The sequence below is a fragment of the Dromiciops gliroides genome, chromosome 1 (assembly GCF_019393635.1).
Source record: "Dromiciops gliroides isolate mDroGli1 chromosome 1, mDroGli1.pri, whole genome shotgun sequence".
NCBI classification, from domain to species: domain Eukaryota; kingdom Metazoa; phylum Chordata; class Mammalia; order Microbiotheria; family Microbiotheriidae; genus Dromiciops; species Dromiciops gliroides.
In genome coordinates, this window is record NC_057861.1 from 353,951,608 (window position 1) to 353,973,028 (window position 21,421).

The window sequence follows — 21,421 nt, forward strand, 5'->3', positions numbered from 1 at the left end:
TAGCTGTGTGACCCTGGGCAAGTCACAACTCTTATTGCCCCACCAAAAAAGAAAGGAAAGAAAGGAAAGAAAGGAAGGAAGGAAGGAAGGAGGGAAGGAAGAAAGAAAGAAAGAAAGAAAGAAAGAAAGAAAGAAAGAAAGAAAGAAAGAAAGAAAGAAAGAAAGAAAGAAAGAAAGAAAGAAAGAAAGAAAGATTTGACCATGTTACTTCCCTGTTCAAGAATCCTTAGGCATTCCCTATTGCATCTAGAAATAAAAATAGACTTCACAACATGACATCTAAAGCCCATTGCAATATTTTTTCATGCACACATTATTTCCACTAAGTAGTACAGTGGATAGAGCACTGGACTCGAAGTCACATAGACCTGTGTTCAAATCCAAACTCAGACACTCACTAGTCATTTGACCTTGGGAAAGTCATTTAACCTTTGGCTGCTTCAGTTCCCTCATCCCTCCAATGGGGCTAATAATAGCAATTACCTTCCAGGATTACTGTGTCATCATTTTTACAGATTAGGAAAATGTGGCTCAGAGAGGGTGAGGGACTTTTTCTCCTTGGTCACAGATGCTGTTAGAGAAAGAATTTCAAGCCAAGCTTCCTAACTTGAAGTTCAGCACTCCACATACAATGTCAATCTAGATAGTTGTATATGTTCAAAGGAAATTTTTCTGGAGTTGTTCATTCTGGTATGCTTTAGCTGTAACATCTGTCCCATGACAGATATTTTGTGGCACTTCATAATAATTAGATGGCTCTATGGAGGTTACACAGCTATTCTTTAACCATATTTATGGTGTTCCATCTTTCCTATAGTCTCTCTGGGCCAGATTAAGACCCGATACCATCATCGTCTGATGATGATAATACCTTGATTAGGGTTGCTTCTCCTTTAAACTTAGAACAAGGTAAAGTGTACTGGGTTTAGTCAGAGGATCTGAATTTATCTCCTGCTTCTATTAACTCCTTCTTATGTGACCTCAGACAAGTCTCTTCACCTCTCTGGGCCTTAAGTACTTCAGCTATAAAATGAGGGGTTTGGACAAGTGACATTTAAGGTACGCTTCCTATTCTAGATCTCAGAATCTTTGCTCTTGCTGTCATGTATATAATTTTTTTTTCCTAATACAGCACCATTGTTATCAATGACTACTGAGGATACGAGGTAGAAACAAATGGTTTGTTATTTTCCCAAGAATTCAGTGCAAAGGCAGGAAGAGCCAATCAAATCTGATGCTTGTTAAAAGGCCAATGAAAACAGAAAATAGTTATATAATGACAGAATCTTGCAAACCATATAGAGAACATGGTATGTGTGAACATGAAAATGATTTTCACAACTGAAAAAAATAATTAACTACCCTATCAAGTCATGAAAAAATATGATGATTAAGTTGTAATATGAAATGCTGTTATTTCTAAAGATCCAAAGAACTGAAGTAATTAATGTATTTATTCAAAAAATGAAGACCTATTTAAGCCTCTTTATTCATAAAAGAACTGAAACAGCGCCTGATTAAAAAAAAACAACACTAATAACATTTGATTTATAGACCATTTTCATTTCTTTTAACACTACTTCATAGATTCTGAATGGCTAGTCATTTTGTTTATTTGTTTTTAAGGCTTTATTCACATATTTTTTCCTTCACAGGAAGGAAATATTCTGGATATACTCTGCAATCTAATGACAATGGCCTTCATGAAATTCCTTATATAAGACATTCTATGTCCTGACTATAGGCATTTTCACTACTTGTCCCCGCGGACTGGATTGTTCTCAGTCCTCATCTCTGCCTCATTGCTTCCTGGGTTTCCTTCAATTCCCAAGTAAAATCTCACCTTCTACAAGAAGCATTTAGTGATTCCTCTTGATTCTAGTGCCTTCCCTCTATTATCTCTGATTTGTCTTGTATATAGTTTTATATGTAGTTGTTTGCATGTTGTCTTCTCCATTACACTGGGAGCTCCTTGAGACCAGGGACTGTCTTTTGACAGTCTTTGTATTCCCAGCAATTAGCATGGTGCCTGAAGAAGGTACTTAGTTAAAATGTGTATAGATTTACTATTTTCTCCCCAGATCTGCCTTATTTGCATAGTTACAAAGAAGAGAAAAGCAATTCACCAAAGTCACAAAGTCAAAAAATATCCATTCACCTTGAAGAAATATGAAGGTGCCACCAGCCTGGGGAACAACTCTAAAGTCATCAAGCTCATTTTGGCAAAACCCTGTGTCTTTATTTTCATATATAGAGGATGATTAGATCCAACCTGACAAAAATTCTGATTCAATCTGCATGTCTATGATATTCAGGACAATTGAATGCAAATTAGAATTTAACTATCTTTGTCAAGACCATATAACCTTAGTTTCCAGTTTTAAAGGGTTTTAAATTAAATCAGTTTAACTAATGTAGTTACTCCAGTTTACAGATGCCACTCAATATTTGTTACTTACCTATTACTATATGGTTAAGAAGTTCTTTAATTATCTTATCTTATTTGATCCCATGAACAACTTTATAAGGTAAGTATCATCATCTGCATTTTACAAATGAGGTAACAGGCTCAAAGTGGCTAAGTGATTTGGCCACAGTCATATAGCTAGGAAGTGTCAGAGGTCAGATTCAAACACTATTGTCTACTAGAACCAAGTGCAGCACTGTACATTGTACTATTATCTCTCAGTAGAGACAACATAACTAAAAGGCAAAACAAACAACAGTAATTTACTCAGATTTACTACATCAGAGTGAATATTTAAAGTTCAATTCATTACCCAGAAGAGCAGTTTCAAAGGCACTTGAAAATTTTATTGGCCATGTGGGTCATTAAATGTTACCCCATAGTCCTGCCACTCTTGCCACATTACTCCAATATGTTTGAAGAAGATGATCAGATGCATTACCAACTAATCTGGATACTTTCACCAATACTTTCTCTTTCTTTAATATGGCCCAGAAGCACAAAACAAGTACATAACCTTTTTTTTCCATATGAAAAACAAAGCTTAGTGACCACTACAAATATGATAGATTTATGTTCACCATAATCAATAACTGTAGAAGGGCAAATAAACTTCATTTAAACTAGTTATGAAGAACAAAAATTGAAAACCTTGAAAAGCAATGCATTTTCTCTGGAAAAAAAACTTTTTTTTTGCCTTGAGTATGTTTGCTTTTGTCTCCTGTGATCTGATTCAATAACATTTTGAAGCCTTTACTGGATCTATAGCAAACACTATATAAATGTTCTTCCCAATGGCATAACCTATTAATAACATCATATTTCCATTATAACCAAACTCTATGAAAAAGTTGTGAAACCCTTATGCAATGCTACATAGTTAATCACCTATTTGTAGACATCATTCATATAGAACTAACAGTTCCTTGTAATTTTGTTTCATCTAACACTGATTTCTCAGAAGTAATTAAAGATTTGTACTATTTTTCTTTGTCACCATTTGTTCTTATGTGGACAATATACTTGATCCCTTGCTACTTCTATACTTTAACTAATCTGTGATCAATGTACGAACTTCCTCTGAAGTCACAGCCTGCAGTCAATCCATAGCTTTTTATCTTGTATAAATTTTGTTCATTTTAAAATTTAAAAAATCTCCATAGAATTTTACAAATTCTACATAATGTGGCCACACAATATGGTGGAGGGCTTATGCTAGATATCTTGACAATGAATGGATGCCAGTCAAGTACTTAGCATGTCTATTACTTATCACTCACTGGTTCTACATGCCACCACCATTTCTACAGCCACCTCCATTTCCAGTCACATATATTTTCTGCTCTCATGGTTCTAGTAAACAATATAACTTATTCATATCTACCATAACCCTATTAATTTACTTTCAGATGACCCACAACTTTAATTGTTTGGAGAAAAATTTATCCCATGACTTTTTTTCATTCAGCATCACTGGAAAGAATATTTATTTTAAAATAATGGATCTTTGTTTAAGTGTGAAGCTTGGAGGTAACAAAAGAACTCTTTGCAATTTCCAAATCCAGCCTGGTCTCCTCCATTCCATTCCCAACTCATTGTCCATCAATGTTGACTCAAATTTCAAGACATTACTGTGCCATTCTACTCTCCAAACAAAACCCATTTTAATAATGAATATTAAAATAAAAAACAAAAGCATGAAGATATGACTATCTGATAACTAATATTATCACTTGTGATCTGAGCAATGGTACTTGTAAGTAGGAACTGAGAAGACATAAGTGGAAAGGAAGGTTTTTTGGTTTTTCGGTTGTATCTGACTCTTCATGACCCCATTTGGGGTTTTCTTGGCAAAGATACTGGAGTGGTTTGCCATTTCCTTCTCCAGCTCATTTTATAGATGAGGACACTGAGGCAAATAGGTTTAAGTGACTTGACCAGGATCACACAGCAAGTATGTGTCTGAGACAAGATTTGAACTCAGGAAGATGAGTCTTCCAGACTCCAGACCCAGTACTCTATCCACTGAGCCAACTAGCTGCCCTGGAAAGGAAGGTAATGCTCCTAGAAAAGGCAGTATATAATTGGCATCTTAGCTTCCTCTTCTTTCATTCACCTCTCAACCCTTTGTAATATGGGTTCTGACCTCATCACTCAACTGAAACTGCTCTCTTCACTGGCAATCAAAATTAACAAGGATTTCATAATTGTTAAATCCTAGTGCTCAGCATTTTCTTAGTACTTCTTCTTAACTTCTTTGTCACATGTCAAAGTATTGACCCATGCTCTTCTCTGAGTTTGTAAGAAATTACTATTTTTTGGTTTTCTTCCTGCCTATATTGCTACTCAATCTCCACTGCTAGTTGATCATAAAGATTACATCCCCTAATTATGGGTGCTCTCCCAGACTCTGTCTTGGGCCCTTTCCTCATCTCTGTTTCTCTCTATATATTCTCTCTTGGTGATTTTATCAGCTCTGTTAGGTTTAATTATCATTTCTACACTGATGATATATATATATATATATATATATATATATATATATATATATATATATATATATATATATATATATATATATACCCAACTTAGTCTCTCCTTTGAGCTGCAGTACTACACCACCAATTAGTTCCTTATTGCATATTTTAAACTGGATTTTCTGGAGCTATATCACACTCATTGTTTCCAAAACAGACCTTATTATTTCCATTTCCTATGTCCAGTCCAAACCTAACTCATTTCCAATCTTCACTATTTCTATACAAGGTACTGCCATTCTTTCAGTCCCCTGGTTTGGTTTGTAACCTTGATGTTACCTTAACTCCTTACATATGCAACTAATTGCCAAATTTTGCCATGTTCCACCTACATATCTCCTAAATCCACTTGTTTCTTTCTCTTTACTCACCAGCTGCTACTACCACTGAAGTTCAGACCCCCATTGCTTTTTACCTAATAGAGTATTGCAATAGTCTCCTAATTGGTCTCTCTCCTAGGTCTCTCCCCACTTCAGTACATCTTCCCCACTGCTGTTCAAGTGATTTTCCTCAAACCCAAATCTTACTATGCCAATCCTCTGATCAATCAATTCCCTAGTGCTTTTTGGACAAAATATAAACTCCTCCATTTTGCTTTTAGAGTTCTTCACAACCTGACTCAACCGATTTTTTTCCAGCTATAATATAAATGAATCCTTCCCACATTCTGCAGTCCAGTCAACTTTGTCTTTTCTCTATTCATTTCCCATTTTTGCAGTAATCAGCCCCCATACTGGAAATGCATTGTCCTTGAGTCCAATTTATAGTATCTTCTCTTTCATAAAAACACAGCTTACTATTGCATGAAATCTTTCCTGATTCACTCAACTTCTGGTGCCCTCTTTTCCATTGTCTTATGTTGAACTATGTTATATTTTTCTCTTTATATTCATTCTGGATGTATTTATGCTTGTGATTGTTATCTCTCCTGATACAATGAAGATTTATCAGTAGGGATTGCTTTATTCTCCACATTTTTCTCTCATCACCTAGTGTTCCACATATATTAGTTGCTGAATAATTGACTCTTTTGTTCCTCTCCCTACTTTCTGAGTAGTTGCTGGGGATCTAAGGTGAAGAGGATTGATTGGGATGGTCTTCACTGGGACCCCAAGGTAAAGTTAATTCCAGGATAAACTTTAAGGATATTTTGATCCTTTCAAATTTTAATTTTTCTGAAGTTGACCAGTTTCAGAGGGCTTGGGAGATATCTCCCTCCCTTTAAGCCTCAACCCTTTACCCTGTCATATCTGAGCTTCATCTGAGCATAATAATTGGTTTCTGGATACCTCTGGTACCTTGTCAATTACAAAACACAATTATATGTTTGATGGAAATTATCACTCATCTTCCCCAATCTCTAAATTTAGACCTTAATCCCAGGAGCGATTCATAATACAGAAAGAAGTAACTCTTTTTTTTTTTAATTTAGGAAATGTATATTCCTTCCACCTCTTCATAATCTAAAAAAAAACTGTACTTTCATATTTTTGCCTATGTCTTTTTCATTAATATACTTTCTTCTAAAGGAATAGACATAATTTTTGAGGAGACAGTTATAATCTGCTTAAAATAATATGTAACAGAAGGGAAAGCAGACATCCTTTGTGGGAAAATGTATATAGTTAGGGTTTTCATGAAGAAGACATTTAAAAATACATAATAGGAAGCTATTCTGTATGTGTCCTTCAGTTGTTTTCTTTCTGCATTCTCTCACTTCTTGGGCCTCTGACAGCAGCAATTTCCTAATGGCTTCCATTCACATTTAGAATGATGAGCTAGTACAGTTAAGTTTCTAATTGCATTTTATAAGAGATTTATAAAAGCAATCCAAACATATAAACCTGCTTTAATTTACCTGACAAAATTTGTATTATGGTCACCAAGAAATAAAATTTTCTAGTCTACCAAAAATTTTGAAAAAAGGATAGAGATATTTCATAGGCAATTTTAATCCTCAGAATAACAAAAGCATCATACCTTCAAATCAGAAGAGAGAAAAATATTATTTTAGTCCTTAAATACTTTTTTAATTCCATGAAATTTCCAGTTATGTTTTTAGTATTTTCATGCCTCAGTGAATTTGTTCATACAGGAACTCATTACCTCCCCAAGTTAAACTGAAGCACATCCATTTTAGACAGATGTTAAGTGGACTAAAAATCAATAATATACAAATCACCAATAAACTCTGAATGTTACTTCTTGCAAGTAACACCTATATAGAATGTCCTAACAACTAGAGTTATTCCAAAATGGAATGAGCTGACTCAACAGGTAGGACTTTTTAAAATTATAAAATCTTCAAGCAAAAGCTGGATGATTACTTTTTAGTGGTATTGTCAAGGTCAGTCAATAAACTTTTATTAAGTACCCACTAAGTACCAGAAACTGTTCTAAGCATATGGGATACAAAGAAAGAAAAACACACACACAAATATTTCAAGATTTCAAGGAGTTCTAATGGGGGCAAAACATGTCAGTTACCAGGTAAATTGAAGACAATCAACAGAGAGAAGGCCTTAGAATTAAGATGGATTGGGAAAGATTTCATGTAAAAGGGAGACTTGCAGTAGCCTAGGATGCCAGAAAATAGACATGAGGAGTAGAAACATTTCTAGGCTTGGGGACAGCCAGTTAAAATGCTGACTCAGGAGACAGAGCATCTTATGCTAGGAATATCAAGTGTAACCAGACAGGGCTTGGGGCTGTGGTGGGTGGGAGACAAAGTGTAAAACTAGAAACGTAGGAGGGGATGAGGCTGTGAAAGTATTCAAATACCAAAGGATGATAGGAAGCTAGTGGAGTTTGATTCTGTGTGTGTGTGTCTGAGAGAGAGAGAGAGAAAGAGAGAGAGAGAGAGAGAGAGAGAGAGAGAGAGAGAGAGAGAGAGAGAGAGAGAGAGAGAGAGAGAGAGAGAGAGGTCTGAAGCTGAGTTTTAGGAAGATAACTTTGGCTGCTGAGTGGAAGATGTACTGGAGTAGAGAGATCCTTGAGGCATAGACACCAACCAGTAGGCTATTTCAATAATCAAGTTGTGAGATGATGAGAGCCTACACCAGAGTGGTGGCAGTATTAAGGAGAGATGGAGGGGCAGCTAGGTTTTGCAGTCGATAAAGCACCAGCCCTGGATTCAGGAGGACTTGAGTTCAAATCTGACCTCAGACACTTGACACTTACTAGCTGTGTGACCCTGGGCAAGTCACTTAACCCTCATTGCCCTTGCAAAAATTAAAAAAAAAAGAGAGATGGAGTAAAATATGAAAAATTTTGTGAAAGGAATATCAACAGGTCTTAGTAGCATATTGGATATGGGATGGGAGAGGTGGAGGAGTCAATGATGACACCTAGGATATAAGCTTTGGTCACTAGGAAGATGGTTGTACCTTCAAAATGAGAAGGAAGTCAAGAGGAGAGAAGTTTTGGGGAAAAATAATTAGTTCAGATTTGAACATCCTGAATTTAACATGTCAATGGGACAGTGAGTTCCAGATCCTAATAGGCAGAAATGCAAGATGGGAAGTCAGGAGAAAGGTCAGAGTTAGAGAAATAGGTCTGAGAATCATCAGCATAGAGAGAATAATTGAATACATGGGACTTGATGAGGCCACCAGGTGAAATAGTATAGAGGGAGAAAGCAAGAGGGTTGAGGACAGAGTCTTGTGAGATACCCATGCTAACTAGGTATAGCCTGGATAAAGATACTGCAATAGAGACTGAGGAGAGGTCAGACAGGTAAGAGGGGAAAACAAGATAGAGCAGTGTCATGAAAACCAAGAAAGAAGAAAATGTTCAGAAGAGGATGATCAATAACAACAAAAGTTGTAGGGAATTCAAAAAGGATGAGGATTAAGAAAAGGCCATTATCAGTTTTGGAGAGAACAGTTCAGTTGAATAATTGAAGCCAGGCCAAATAAAATTAAGAAGAGAGCAGGAAAAAGGGAAATCAAGTTACTTATGGTAGATGACCTTTTCAATGAGCATAGCCCAAAAGGGGAGTTGAAATATAGAATGATATTCAGAAAGGATGGATGTATTGTTATGTTTTATTTATTTTTGAGGATTTGGAAGGGAAGCAGCCAGTAGACAAGGAGAGATTAAAAACAAATAAGGGAGTGAGGATGGTAGGGGGCATTGTCTGTTAGAGAAGAGTAGATGAAATGGGATCACTTATACAAGTAGAAAGGTTGGCCTTAGCAAGGTGGGTCACCTCTTTATGTGAGACAGGGGTGAAAGAAAACAGTGTCAGGGGCATTTGGGAAATGTGAATTGAGGATGAGGGTATAAGAAGAAACTCTTGCATTTTTTTGGTGAAACATGAAGTCATTCATTCCTCATAAAGGAACTGGACAAAATGATTTCTGAAGTCTTTTTCAAGGTTGCCATTTTATATTTCAGTGATAACAGTACACCATTGTGTACTTATAGAGAGCCTCTTTTAGGCCATGAAGGTTGTATGACTTTTTGAGTACAAAATACAGATAGCAAGGATTATAAGAGCAGACCACCTACCTTATTGAAGGGGATAGATTTCATTTTTAATTGGTCTTGATTGTTCCTGATGATGTTGTCCTATAATTCTCCATGGATAATAAAGGTTATAGAACTACAGAGACTAAATGCAGGTCATAGAATAATATCAAAAGTTGTATGTATATATACAAAAGTATATAAGGAGACTGCTGTATTCTAAATTTTTTTCATCTCAAAGTGAACATTCTTGATGGTCTTTAAGAAATTCTATTTTAAATATCTAGAATAAGACATCCTACTGTCTTTTAATATTGTAATTCTCATAGCAAGTGCATGTTTTAATGATTTGATTTTCAGAGATATTTGTTTTTCATTACTTTGAGCAAAAAATGTAACACAAATTCATTTAACTACCCATATTTTCTATTCATTTGCAAATATCAAAACTCTCATATGATTATTTATTTATTTTGATATGATTTTAATGTTCTTATTTAGCATAGACAATTTGTGACATCTTATTTTCACAGTTACATAAAGATATTTTAAAGAGTAATTGGAATGAATTATCGAACACAGAAAATTGGTGAATTGCTTTTAGATTTTTGTAAAATATTCATTCTTTTTGTTGGACTAGTAACTGTGAAAATATTTGGCCTTTGAATATGATAACATGTGTATAAATATACAATTAATAGTTAATTTAAATAATTTAAATGTTCTATGTTGAATGAGGAAATGAGGGCTGGACTAACACAATGCTTTTTTTTTAAAATTTGAAACACTGCTAACCTTTTTCAAAAAGTAAATACAGAACAGCAGACAAAGAAGGAAAGGTACTTTAAACTTACTTTCACTAGTTGAATAGTCCTGCGGATCGAGTATTCCTGATTCCTGAAGTGATCTAATACAGGAGTCTACCAGTTCAAGACCAGTTGTGAGTTCATCCTCTATATCCTTCTGACCATCTATTTAAAGAAAATACAAAAAAAATAGCCCATAATCAACACTATCTTCTATTTTTTCATTATTTGAAAGTCAAAAGCAGCCTGATGAAATATTTTTGCCTCAGTAATTTCTCAGATCACCATCACGTTCTATTCCCCCTCCCAACTCCTCTCTCTTTTTTTTAGGTCAGGGACAATTAAGATCATTTCTCTTGGGGATATTAAATTAAGTAAGAAATTGACAAGAACTTAACCAAATCCTTTCCAATCACACTTATCTAAATAAAGGGGTTATTTTAGGAAGAATTGAAAGTTTAATTTCAGGGTATTGCCTTGCTCATCTTTATATCTTCTATTTCATAAGTAATACGAAATTTATTTTGATTTATTTATAACTCCAAATTTCTACCACAATTCTATACTTTACCTTGTGTTTGCCAGTGAAACTGTTCTTCTGTTGAACTGCAAAAAAGGAGAATAAATATGTATAATGTTGATTTTTTTAAATGAATCTATATTACAATATACAAAAGCACATTTTAGGAAATATGTGGAATCTCTGTCTTTTCCTACATCATCTCTGAAAATGGACTGATTTATTTGATATTCAAATTAATGTACAATTAGGTTATATTCATCATAAATAGCAAGTATTACTGTGCCAATTTTCATGAATGAAAAGGCTACTATTAAAGCATTTTCATAAAAGACCATGGAAAAGAAAATTATCCTTAACATTGATATGAATATTTTGGATAAAAACAAATAGATAATTACAGTTTCATTCTACTAGAGTCAGCCCCAATTATAGATATTTTAAAAAGTATTTAAATGGTGTTTTTATATTTTGAATCTTGCCATAGGCTTTGAGAAGAATGCAATGTATAGAATATATATAACACATCTTTTGGTAGTTTGTCTATATCAATATAAAGCAACGATTCTTAACCTGCAGTCTAGAACATGTAGTTATTTTCATTTTAATGTTTTAATAGTTTTATTTTAATATAATTGGTCTTTCTTGTATTCCTATGTATTTTGTTTTATACATTGAAAAGCATTATTCTGAGAAAGGGCCCATCCATAAGCTTCTTAAGACTGCAAAAGGGGTCCAAGACATAAAGAAGACTCCTTTGCATACAATAATGGGAAGTAAAATATATCTACTATCTCTCTTTAGGCATTTTACACAGTGCCCTCATATTGATAAATTAGGATTAACTTTTTATTGTAATAATATTATTGATAGAATTTGAAGCTAAATTATTACCTATTCTGATATGAATATATAAAGTACATTTAATGTACTTAATATTTTTCATGTCATTTTTAGCACTCAGATAATTTCAAGCTCAATTACCAATTTGTTGGTAATGGGTTGTTTCAAAAACACTTTGAGGTAGATATCTCTCCTAAAGGATAGTGCCCATATTCATTTATGCTAACTACTTGTCCTTAAACACAAATGTATGGGCTTGCCTCTCTTTTTTTTCTTATACTTTATGAGCTATATTTGACTTTTGGCATTCTACATTATAGAAAGCATCACATGCATCACATGAAGTTCAAAAATTTTTGAAGAGCTGAATTATATTTGTATATAAAAATGCAAACACATATATAAATGCCATTGACTTTTTAATTAATGGTATGGTCAATGGGTATAATCCAAATAAGTTAACAATAAACAATCCAAACAAGCAATTGACAATCAAAAACTGGAGGAAAGAGAGAAGAAATGATATCAACAGGGATTATAATTACTTCAGCCAGAAGTCTAATCAATGTAAATGAATTGCAAGAAGGATACCAAAAGAAAGGACTCTGAAAGACCCTGAATTAAGCAAACACCTGAGTTACTTGCCAGATGAAGAGAGAAGCAATATTGGGTTGGTATTCTTATGAATAAGGATTTTTGAAATTGTGATTAGTATTTTCTAACAAGGCAGAGATAAACAGTGGAAGATCACTTTAAAGAGAATGGGGGGGGGAGCGAAGGTAGGTGGCACAATGGATAAAGCACAGGCCTTGGATTCAGGAAGACCTGAGTTCAAATCTGACCTCAGATACTTGACACTTACTAGCTGTGTGACCGTGGGCAAGTTACTTAACCCTCATTGACACCCCTCCCCCATCAAAAAAAAAAAGAAAGAAAACTGGATAAAATTTTGAAGTAAAGAAATCTCAGGCATATTTAAGGGTGAACATGAAAGGAAGAAAGCAAAGAGAAGAAAAATTAAGAAAATATTTTTTGAAAAGCATTACAACAAATGGTTTTCTCCATCAATGAAAGCAGAAACCCTATACTTGGTCCTTAATGCCACAATCCTAGATTTGCTTAAAGAAGAGCTAGAAATAGCCTAGAGAGCACAAATGTGGGAAGAATATCTTGATTGAACTGTGTTCAAAAAAGAGTTCAGTGCTGGAAGCAACAATTATGAAGGAATTGGGGGACCAAGAAACAAAATATAAGAAGGAGGGGAAGTTACCATGGGTATGGAGAATATCTCAGACCCTAGTAACTGAAAAAATAGTGTCCAGTAAAACTTAAATAGCTACTCAACCATATGTCTACTTTCTCATTTATACAAAATCCTTATCCATGAACCAAGGGCGTCTTTCAAGAGAGAATTAGTAGGGAATAATTAGATTTTTTTCAAGTAGTATTCAAAACATGCATCATCATTAATATTTAAAAATTAACTCAAAGATGTAGAAAAGAGACAATCCCAATGTACTTATTGTTTTGTAAATCTGAAAAAAAAATTTGAAAAGGTAGAATGAAGTGTTGCCTTGAAGACTTTTTACATCAACATCATAATCATTTTATATAATAGGACAATCTCTCTTCAATGAGCTGAGACAAAAAAAGAACATATGATTATGTTTATTGAATTTGTTAACTGATATGATGGAAGACAATGAGCACAGAAGTCAAGTTGAATAGGGATCTTTCTTAAATGATGAGGTCCTTCAGATGATCCTGTTTGTACATGACATTATGTTGAGTTCCTTAAGGGCCAGAATATTGCATAGCCTCTTGGGAAAATTTTGTCATCAATCAGAATTTGACCTGACATTCACAGAGAAAAGACCAAATGGCCAAAGAATTTCTATTGCATAGATTGCAACATTCATTTGGCTGGAAACCTATACATTTTAATATGTCCATGACTATTTGAGGCATACATTCCAGAGAGAAAATTATTTGGGTCTAGAGTAGAACAGGAAAGTGGCAGGCTGGATTACCTTTGGGGAATTACAAAACTCCAATAACTCCAAGCTTCCCACAAAAGCAAATGTTAATATTATTTAATATCTATATTCTATCAGTACTGATATATGATACCAAGGCATAAAGTATAATGGTTAGCAAAAAAACCCTAAAAATTAATATCACACAGAGTGAAAAGTAAAGGCAAATTGTAGATTTGAGTGTACTTAAAATATGACTAATGCAAAACTCTAAGAGAGAAGTAAAAAAGAATGTAATTAAGGCATTTAATGATAAGAGAAGATGGGAAGGTCATGTGAAAGGGGTAGCAGGTGGACATCCAGAGTAACCTTGTGGTACCTTCTTGATGTCAGGAGAAATCATAGAATTCATAGCATATTGAGAGAATCCTCTGTGGAACATTTATGGAAGTCATGGATAAGTGTCACAAAAAATGGTCAGATATTAATTAGGTGAAATCAGTATTGTTCCAGAGAACTTCCAGATTGATTAGATCACAGAACCACTTGTGCATTTGAGTATGTAATACTGTCTGTATACTGCAAGAGTATGTACATATAAATTTTACATGCATATTTATTAGAAGCATGTATGTGTGTAAGAACATGTGTATACACATATGCACCTCTATGTAAGCATAACCCACATGTATACATATATGTAAAAATAATTACATAAATGCTGCTATATGTACATGGGTTTTTAAATTTCATCCTTGTAAGTCAAATGTATAGCTCTTTATAATAACTTAGTACTTATGTTTTGGTATACAATGGACAGTAAGGCAACTTGCTAGCTCAGTGGATAGAAAGTTGGGCTTGGAGTCAGGAAAATGAGTTCAATTCTAGCCCCAGACAATTACTAGCTGTGTGACCCTGGATAAGTCATTTAACCTCTGTTTGCCTTAGAAGCAACTAGGTGACTCAGTGGATAGAGAGCCTGACCTGTAGTCAGTATAGATCTGAGTTCAAATCTGGCCTCAGATACTCATTAGCTATGTGACACTGGGTAAGTCACTTAAACTCTGTTTACCTTAATCTACTGGAGAAGGAAATGGCCAACCTATCCAATATTAATGCCAAGAAAACCCTATACAGAGTCATGAAGAATTGAAGATTTTTGAACCATAACAATAAAATATAATATGTTTTCCCTTATAATTCTTTTGAATATGCCCCAATTCTATAATGTAATGCATAAAACAATACTTGCACATTTATAGGTATCTATCTATAATGATATCTTTCTGTAGCATACATACATAAGGAAAGAGAGTCATGCCCAGGTAGCAAGTTATACCTTCATCTGAAAGCATGCTGAGGGAAGTTAATCTAGATGAATTATGATGTCAATAGTTTTATTTTGACATCATTATTTTGAGTGAACTCTTAAATATATGGTGAATATGTTACAGCAAGCAATGGCTTTCAGACACAATCCCTTTATATACCTTACCTATATTTCCCCCTCAGAATGTCAGTAACTGATGAGCAATCTTGATACTAGGAAGCGATAGGCATTATTTTGATAATGATCTTCTCTGTACAGCTATTTTAACAGATTTGTTGCTCTATTCAAGGAACTGCTATGAATAACTCATTGGTTTTATAAGAGCAAAAGGCTTTGATATCTTTAATCTTCTTGTTGGCAGTAGACCCTGAATAAATGTATGAAATGAACAAGATTCTTGTCTTTAAATCCATGTCTGATGCAAATGAATGTAAGAACTCTACTTTAAGAGATATTTCTCCTTTCCAGAGTATTTCCTACTGGACTTATCTATTAGCAGCCAATTAGGAACTGAGTTTGAAACTTCCTGAGGGATAAACAATAGTGATTTATGACAATGATAATCATGAAATGATATGTAACCACATTCTTATTTATTTACTTTTTTCTTTTTTGGTGAGGTAATTGAAGTTAAGTAACTTACCCAGGGTCACACAGCTAGTAAGTGTCAAATGTCTGAGGCCAGATTTGAACTCAGGTCCTCCTGAATCCAGGGCCAGTGCTCTATCCACTGTGCCACCTAGTTTCCCCTCTTATTTACTTTTAATAAACACAGCTTCATGGAACATATTACAAATCTCTACCTTTTAGCATTGAAAAGTTCATTTGAAAAGTAAACCCACATTATACATTTATTATAAGCAGAATAATTTTTCCCCCCTAAGGCAGGTCTATTTTAAGAATGTGAGAAATGTCAAAGGCACCATGAAGAAAGGATAGTATTATATTTGGAGTCAAAAGATGAGGTTTCAAACATTTGATCTGCTACTTACTACCACTGTGATAATGGACAAGTCACTTAACCAATCTGGATTTTAGTTTCCTTATCCGGACAATAAAGGGGTAAAAAGTGATGTGTTCTGAGGTTCTAGCATGGATTAAGACTCCTGGATCTTTGCTTCATAATAATATGTTTTTGATGATGGTGGTCATGTTATAAAGTAAGCAAAATAGTTCAAATCAGTCAGTTACAGCATTGGGAGTGGAAACAACTTCTCAACCTTGAAGCTAATTTTTCCCCTCTTAATGCATCATTTTATTTTCAATAATAATACATTATTGACAAGCAAAATCTTTTCTAACTTCTATATTGTCAACATGGACTTGATTTTAAAGATTTCAAGAAATTTCAAACATGCACCCTGGTTTTGTATAGGGTTAGAATATTTTCTGTTCTTCTTTGAAACTAACCCTAACACTTCTCAGAACACTTCTCGTAATATCCTCAAAATGGTAAAATGATTATGTCCTACTCGGCCTTACTACTTTTAAGGGGTGAGAAAAGAAATTCTATCCTGATATAATCTAATTCATTTTCTTTTCTCTCAAAAAGATATAGAATCATGGTGTTACAAAAGGGAAGGTTCCTGCAGTAAACTATGTAATCCAACTCATCCTCAAATTAGACCATGCTGAATAAGTATCCAGCCAGGCACTTTCTAGACCTCTAAGGAGAGAGAAGCCTTTTCAAAAGCTGCCTCCCAAGGCAAGCCATTCATACACACACACACACACACACACACACACACACACACACACACATATACATATTTGTGTGTGTGTATATATGTATATAGGTATAGGTGTAGGTATATGTATATATGTGTATATATATGTCACATAGTCATATAGTCAGGGTTAAGTGACTTGCTCAGGGTCACACAGCTAGTAAGTGTCTAAGGCTGGCTTCGAACTCAGGTCTTCCTTACTCCAGGGCTTAGTGCTTTACCCACTGTTCCACCAAGCTGCCCCAAGCCATTCCACTTTTAGACAGTTGTTATTGTTAGGGAAATTTTGTTAAGGAATTTTCATTTTGTTTTGTTTTGTGTTTTGTTTTATGAAATCAAGTAGACACAGTGAAAGGCAAATTCCTGAACTTGCCATAAGAGAAGGCAAGCCTCTTATACAATGCTGATTCATTTCAGTTCTGGTTAAAATATATAGTACAGAATAGTTTGTGAAAAAAGCTCTACCCAGCCTCTACTCCATATTCATGAGTTTTAATGGTAAACTGTATGCTTACAAGGTGGGCATATCATTCTCTACCATCCCTCAGGAATCATGTACTTTGTTACAAAAATGGACCATTTTATGTATCTTATTACACATCAGTAATATACAGTAGGACATTTAAATAAATTATAAATAATTAAATATATATTTGTTGGATTATCTGCTTATTTTTTTAACTGAAAGGAATACTGAATAAAAAAATTGGAGACTACTATTTTAGGAGACTCTGGTCACATAACATAGTTAATGACTTCTTGAATTCTACTTCAAGACAAGCTGTGAAAAAATAAGAAAATCTAAAACATACTTTCTCTAAGAATAAATATAAGAGTTACAGTAACAAACTGAGGTGTAAGTGGCTACAATTCTAGCTATTATGTCTAAAATATAATGAGTAGTCACCTTAAATTAGAAGCTTTAGCAAGAGTTTAGACTTTTAAGTATTTATTAAAAGTGCATCAGAAGTTGGTGAGGAGAGAGAGTGGTAAAAATCTAACTATGCCTAAGAGACCCCAGAGTCCTACCTGCCATACCGAGGTCAGGAACCCAAAGACCCAATGCTGAGAAACCAGAAACAGAGCTGTCCACCCACACAGCTACAAGCTAATTGGCTGGTAGCTCTGATTGACAGGACCCATGAGCAAACATCACTTCCTGACACCAAACTGACCTTTGAAACCCCAGAAAAGGTCATTTCCAGATGCTAAAGTCACATGGTTTCTTTTCAGGTCAGAGCTCACTATATTCCTCCTATCAGGGGGTATCATTCCAATTCTCACAGAGGAAATACCTTGCTATATATTATAACTTACATGGTTCCCCAAATATTGAACAAAGCTGTGTTCTCTGACATCCTGTCATGGAACCTAAATTTATTACCATTGTGTTTACAAAGGAAGAGGAAATTTATGACCATTGTGTTTACAAAGGAAGGGGCTGCTAGGTAGCACAGTAGATTGAGCACTGGACCTGGATTCAGGAGGACCTGAGTTCAAATCCGGCATCAGACACTTAATACTTACTAGCTATATGACCCTAGGCAAGTCACTTAACCCTGATTGCCTCACCAAATGGAAAAATAAAACATAGGAACAGGAATGCATTAACCCTCCTTAACACCTTTTTTATTATTTTTAAAATTTTTCCCATTTTAGCATCTTAATATGAATTAGTTAGACCCAAAGAAATCAGGGCCATAGGGGAATGGGGCAAAGAATAGTTTAGTAATGATGAGGCCAAGGGTTTCAGAAATAATTAAGGACATGAACAACTCACACTTATATAAGATTTAGTAGTTTTCCTTTTGCAATTTCCTATAACTATTTTCTCAAACCAAACTAAAATGTTTGGTAGAAGAGATATTATCTCCATTTTATAAATTAAGAAACTGAAGCCAAGTGAGGTTAAATACATTGAAAGTTACAAGACTAATTAATGGCAGATACATGGTTTGAATTAGGTTTTCTGACGTGAAGTCAGGTTAATAAACAGTCAATCATCTCTTACTGGGTCTTATTAAATTTTTAAGGTTCAACAAGTATGTACAGGAAGGAAGTAGTGCAAGTGTAGAGAATAGCTTGAACAAAAGTAGGAAAAGCAAATGACATGTTTGGAGATGGAGAATAGTCAAGTTTGGCCAGAGTATAGAGTATGCAATAGGGCTATGCATTTGTTATCTATAAAATTAGGGTGGTACGAGATTTTGTGGGTCCCTGAATACAAGGCCGTGGGGTCTGAGCATTGTTTAGCAAGCAAAAAGGAGACACTGAAGAATCTTTGGGAAGAGGAAGAATTTGACTAAATCTATACATAATCAACAGGCTGAGAGTGAAGGCAGCCTTTTAGGAACCTATTAAAATAATACAGGTAAGTAGTAATGAATGCATTTAGATGATGAAATAACAACAAAAAGAGGAAAACAGTGAAGAGATTTTTGGGAAGTAGAATTAACAGAACTTGCTATATGTTATAACTTACATGGTTCCCCAAATATTGAACAAAGCTGTGTTCTCTGACATCCTGTCATGGAACCTAAAGTTATGACCATTGTGTTTACAAAGGAAGAGGAAAGGGGCTGCTAGGTAGCACAGTAGATTGAGCACTGGACCTGGATTCAGGAGGACCTGAGTTCAAATCTGGAATTGGACACTTAACACTTACTAGACTACTTAACAGAACCAATTAGAACTGATAGGTGAATGAGAAGAGTGTAAGATTACAGTCATGTTTTAAATACAGGAAAAGAAGAAAATGGCTATGTCTTTAATAGAAATAGCAAATACAGAGGGGCAGCTAGGTGGTGCAGTAGATAGAGCACCGGCCCTGGAGTCAGGAGTACCTGAGTTCAAATCTGGCCTCAGACACTTAACACTTACTAGCTGTGTGACCCTGGGCAAGTCACTTAACCCCAATTGCCTAACTAAAAAAAAAAAAAAGAAATAGCAAATACAGAAGGTAAAGAGCTTGGTTTTGAATTTGAGGCTCTGTTGGAACATTGTGGTATAGAAGTCTCTAAGCAATTGGAGTTATAGTTTTAGACCTTGGAAGAGAGATTAAAATTGGAAATACAAAATTGGGATTTTTCTACATGGAGATTGATAACTGAAACCATAACCATGAATAAGATTGCTCAGAGAAATTATAAAGATCAAGGAGAAGAGGGTCAATGACAAGAACAGTTTGAGAACAACCAAAGAAGAAACATTTGAAAAGGAAGAAATATTGAAAGTAAAAGTAGTCAGATAAATAGGAGAAAAAGGAGCAAGCAATGCCTGAGTCTAAGAGAGGTAAGCACACTTAGACATGGAAAAGAGGTCAATGAGGATGAGGATATGACAAAAGACTATCTATCTAGTGATTAAGAAAGACGTCATCAGTGACACTGGAGAGAACAACATCACTATATTGGTACAGGCCAATTTCAGTTTATAATGTGTTGAGATGAAAATGAGTGAATAATAACTTTATAAAGAAAGTTGAGGGGTGGCTAGGTGGTGCAGTGAATAAAGCACTGGCCCTGGATTCAGGAGTTCCTGAGTTCAAATCTGGCCTCAGACACTTGACACTTACTAGCTGTGTGACCCTGGGCAAGTCACTTAACTCCCATTGTTCCGCAAAAAAAAAAAAAAAGAAAAGAAAAGAAAGAAAGTTGGCAGTGAAGAGAAGAGTTATAGAATAGTAGTTGGATGGGAATAGAAGACCAGAGAAAGAAAGTTATGGAACAAGGAACCACTAAATGTTGAGAGATTGAAGATGCACAAAAAAGAGAACAATACTTGCTGGAACAAAGTCCTGGAGAGATGTGAAATAGTATATTCAAGGGCCCACGCAGGGAGGATCCCTAATGAGGAGTATGGATATTTCTTATTCTCTTATGTGATGGAAGAAGATAGAATAAATGCTGTTAATGACAATTTATGAAGACTGGAGTAGAAGAGTTCCTTTGGGATGGCTTTGATTAATTTGGGGAATAGTTTGTTAGCCATTAACACCTCCAACCATGTCAGGAGCAAAGAGAAGAAACTCTATATCATCATTCTATAAGATGTTAGTAACCCATGAAGAAAATTAAAAGTACACATGCAAATGAATACAAATAATTGGGTTGGGTAGGGTGCCTACAAATAATTGGAGAGATCAGCAAAGTCCTCATTTGGTAGGTGGCTTTTGTGCTAAGCTCTGATGGGAAAAGGAGAATCTAAAAGGCAGAGGTAAAGAAGGATGGGAGAATTCCAGACACTGGGGACAACTTATGTAAAGGCACAGAGAGAAAAGATGGAATGGTGTTTAGGAGAGCATAAAGTAGTTTAGTTTGTCCAGACTATAGAGAATATGGAGGGGAATAATGGGCAATAAATCTGAAAAAGAAGGCTAGACCCAGATGGTGAGGGCTTTCAAGGACCAGTGGAGAAGCTGTTATTTAACCTAGAGACAATAGGGAGCAACTGGAGCTCTTTGACTATGACCTGACCTCTGCTCTAGGAATATCAACATGGCAGCTGGCTAGAAGATGGATTAGAGAGAGGAAAGAATTGAGGCAGGGAGACGAAGGAAGAATTCAGCGGGGGATAATGAGGACCTGAACAAAGATTGGAGCTTATGAGTTGAATAGTCAGAGTTAGGGTTAGATATGAGAGACATTGTGGTGGTTTCCTTGATAAAACATGATAACTAATTGGATATGGAAGGTGAGAGAAGAGTAAAAGATGTCTCTGAGATTGAAAACCTGGGTAATGAGAAG

General features: G+C 35.0%; 1 protein-coding gene across 6 annotated transcripts in view; it reads right to left on the minus strand.

The window, feature by feature from the left end:
- Nucleotides 1–21,421, minus strand: part of CTNND2 (catenin delta 2) — a 1,127,657-nt gene that overhangs the window by 522,141 nt on the left and 584,095 nt on the right. For all 6 annotated transcript variants that reach the window (XM_043973915.1, XM_043973925.1, XM_043973939.1 and 3 more), the window contains 2 exons: nucleotides 10,852–10,886; nucleotides 10,329–10,445 (listed from right to left, as the gene is read on the minus strand). In XM_043973915.1, coding sequence (XP_043829850.1) covers nucleotides 10,329–10,445; nucleotides 10,852–10,886 — 152 coding nt within the window. The remainder of the gene's footprint in view (nucleotides 1–10,328; nucleotides 10,446–10,851; nucleotides 10,887–21,421) is intronic.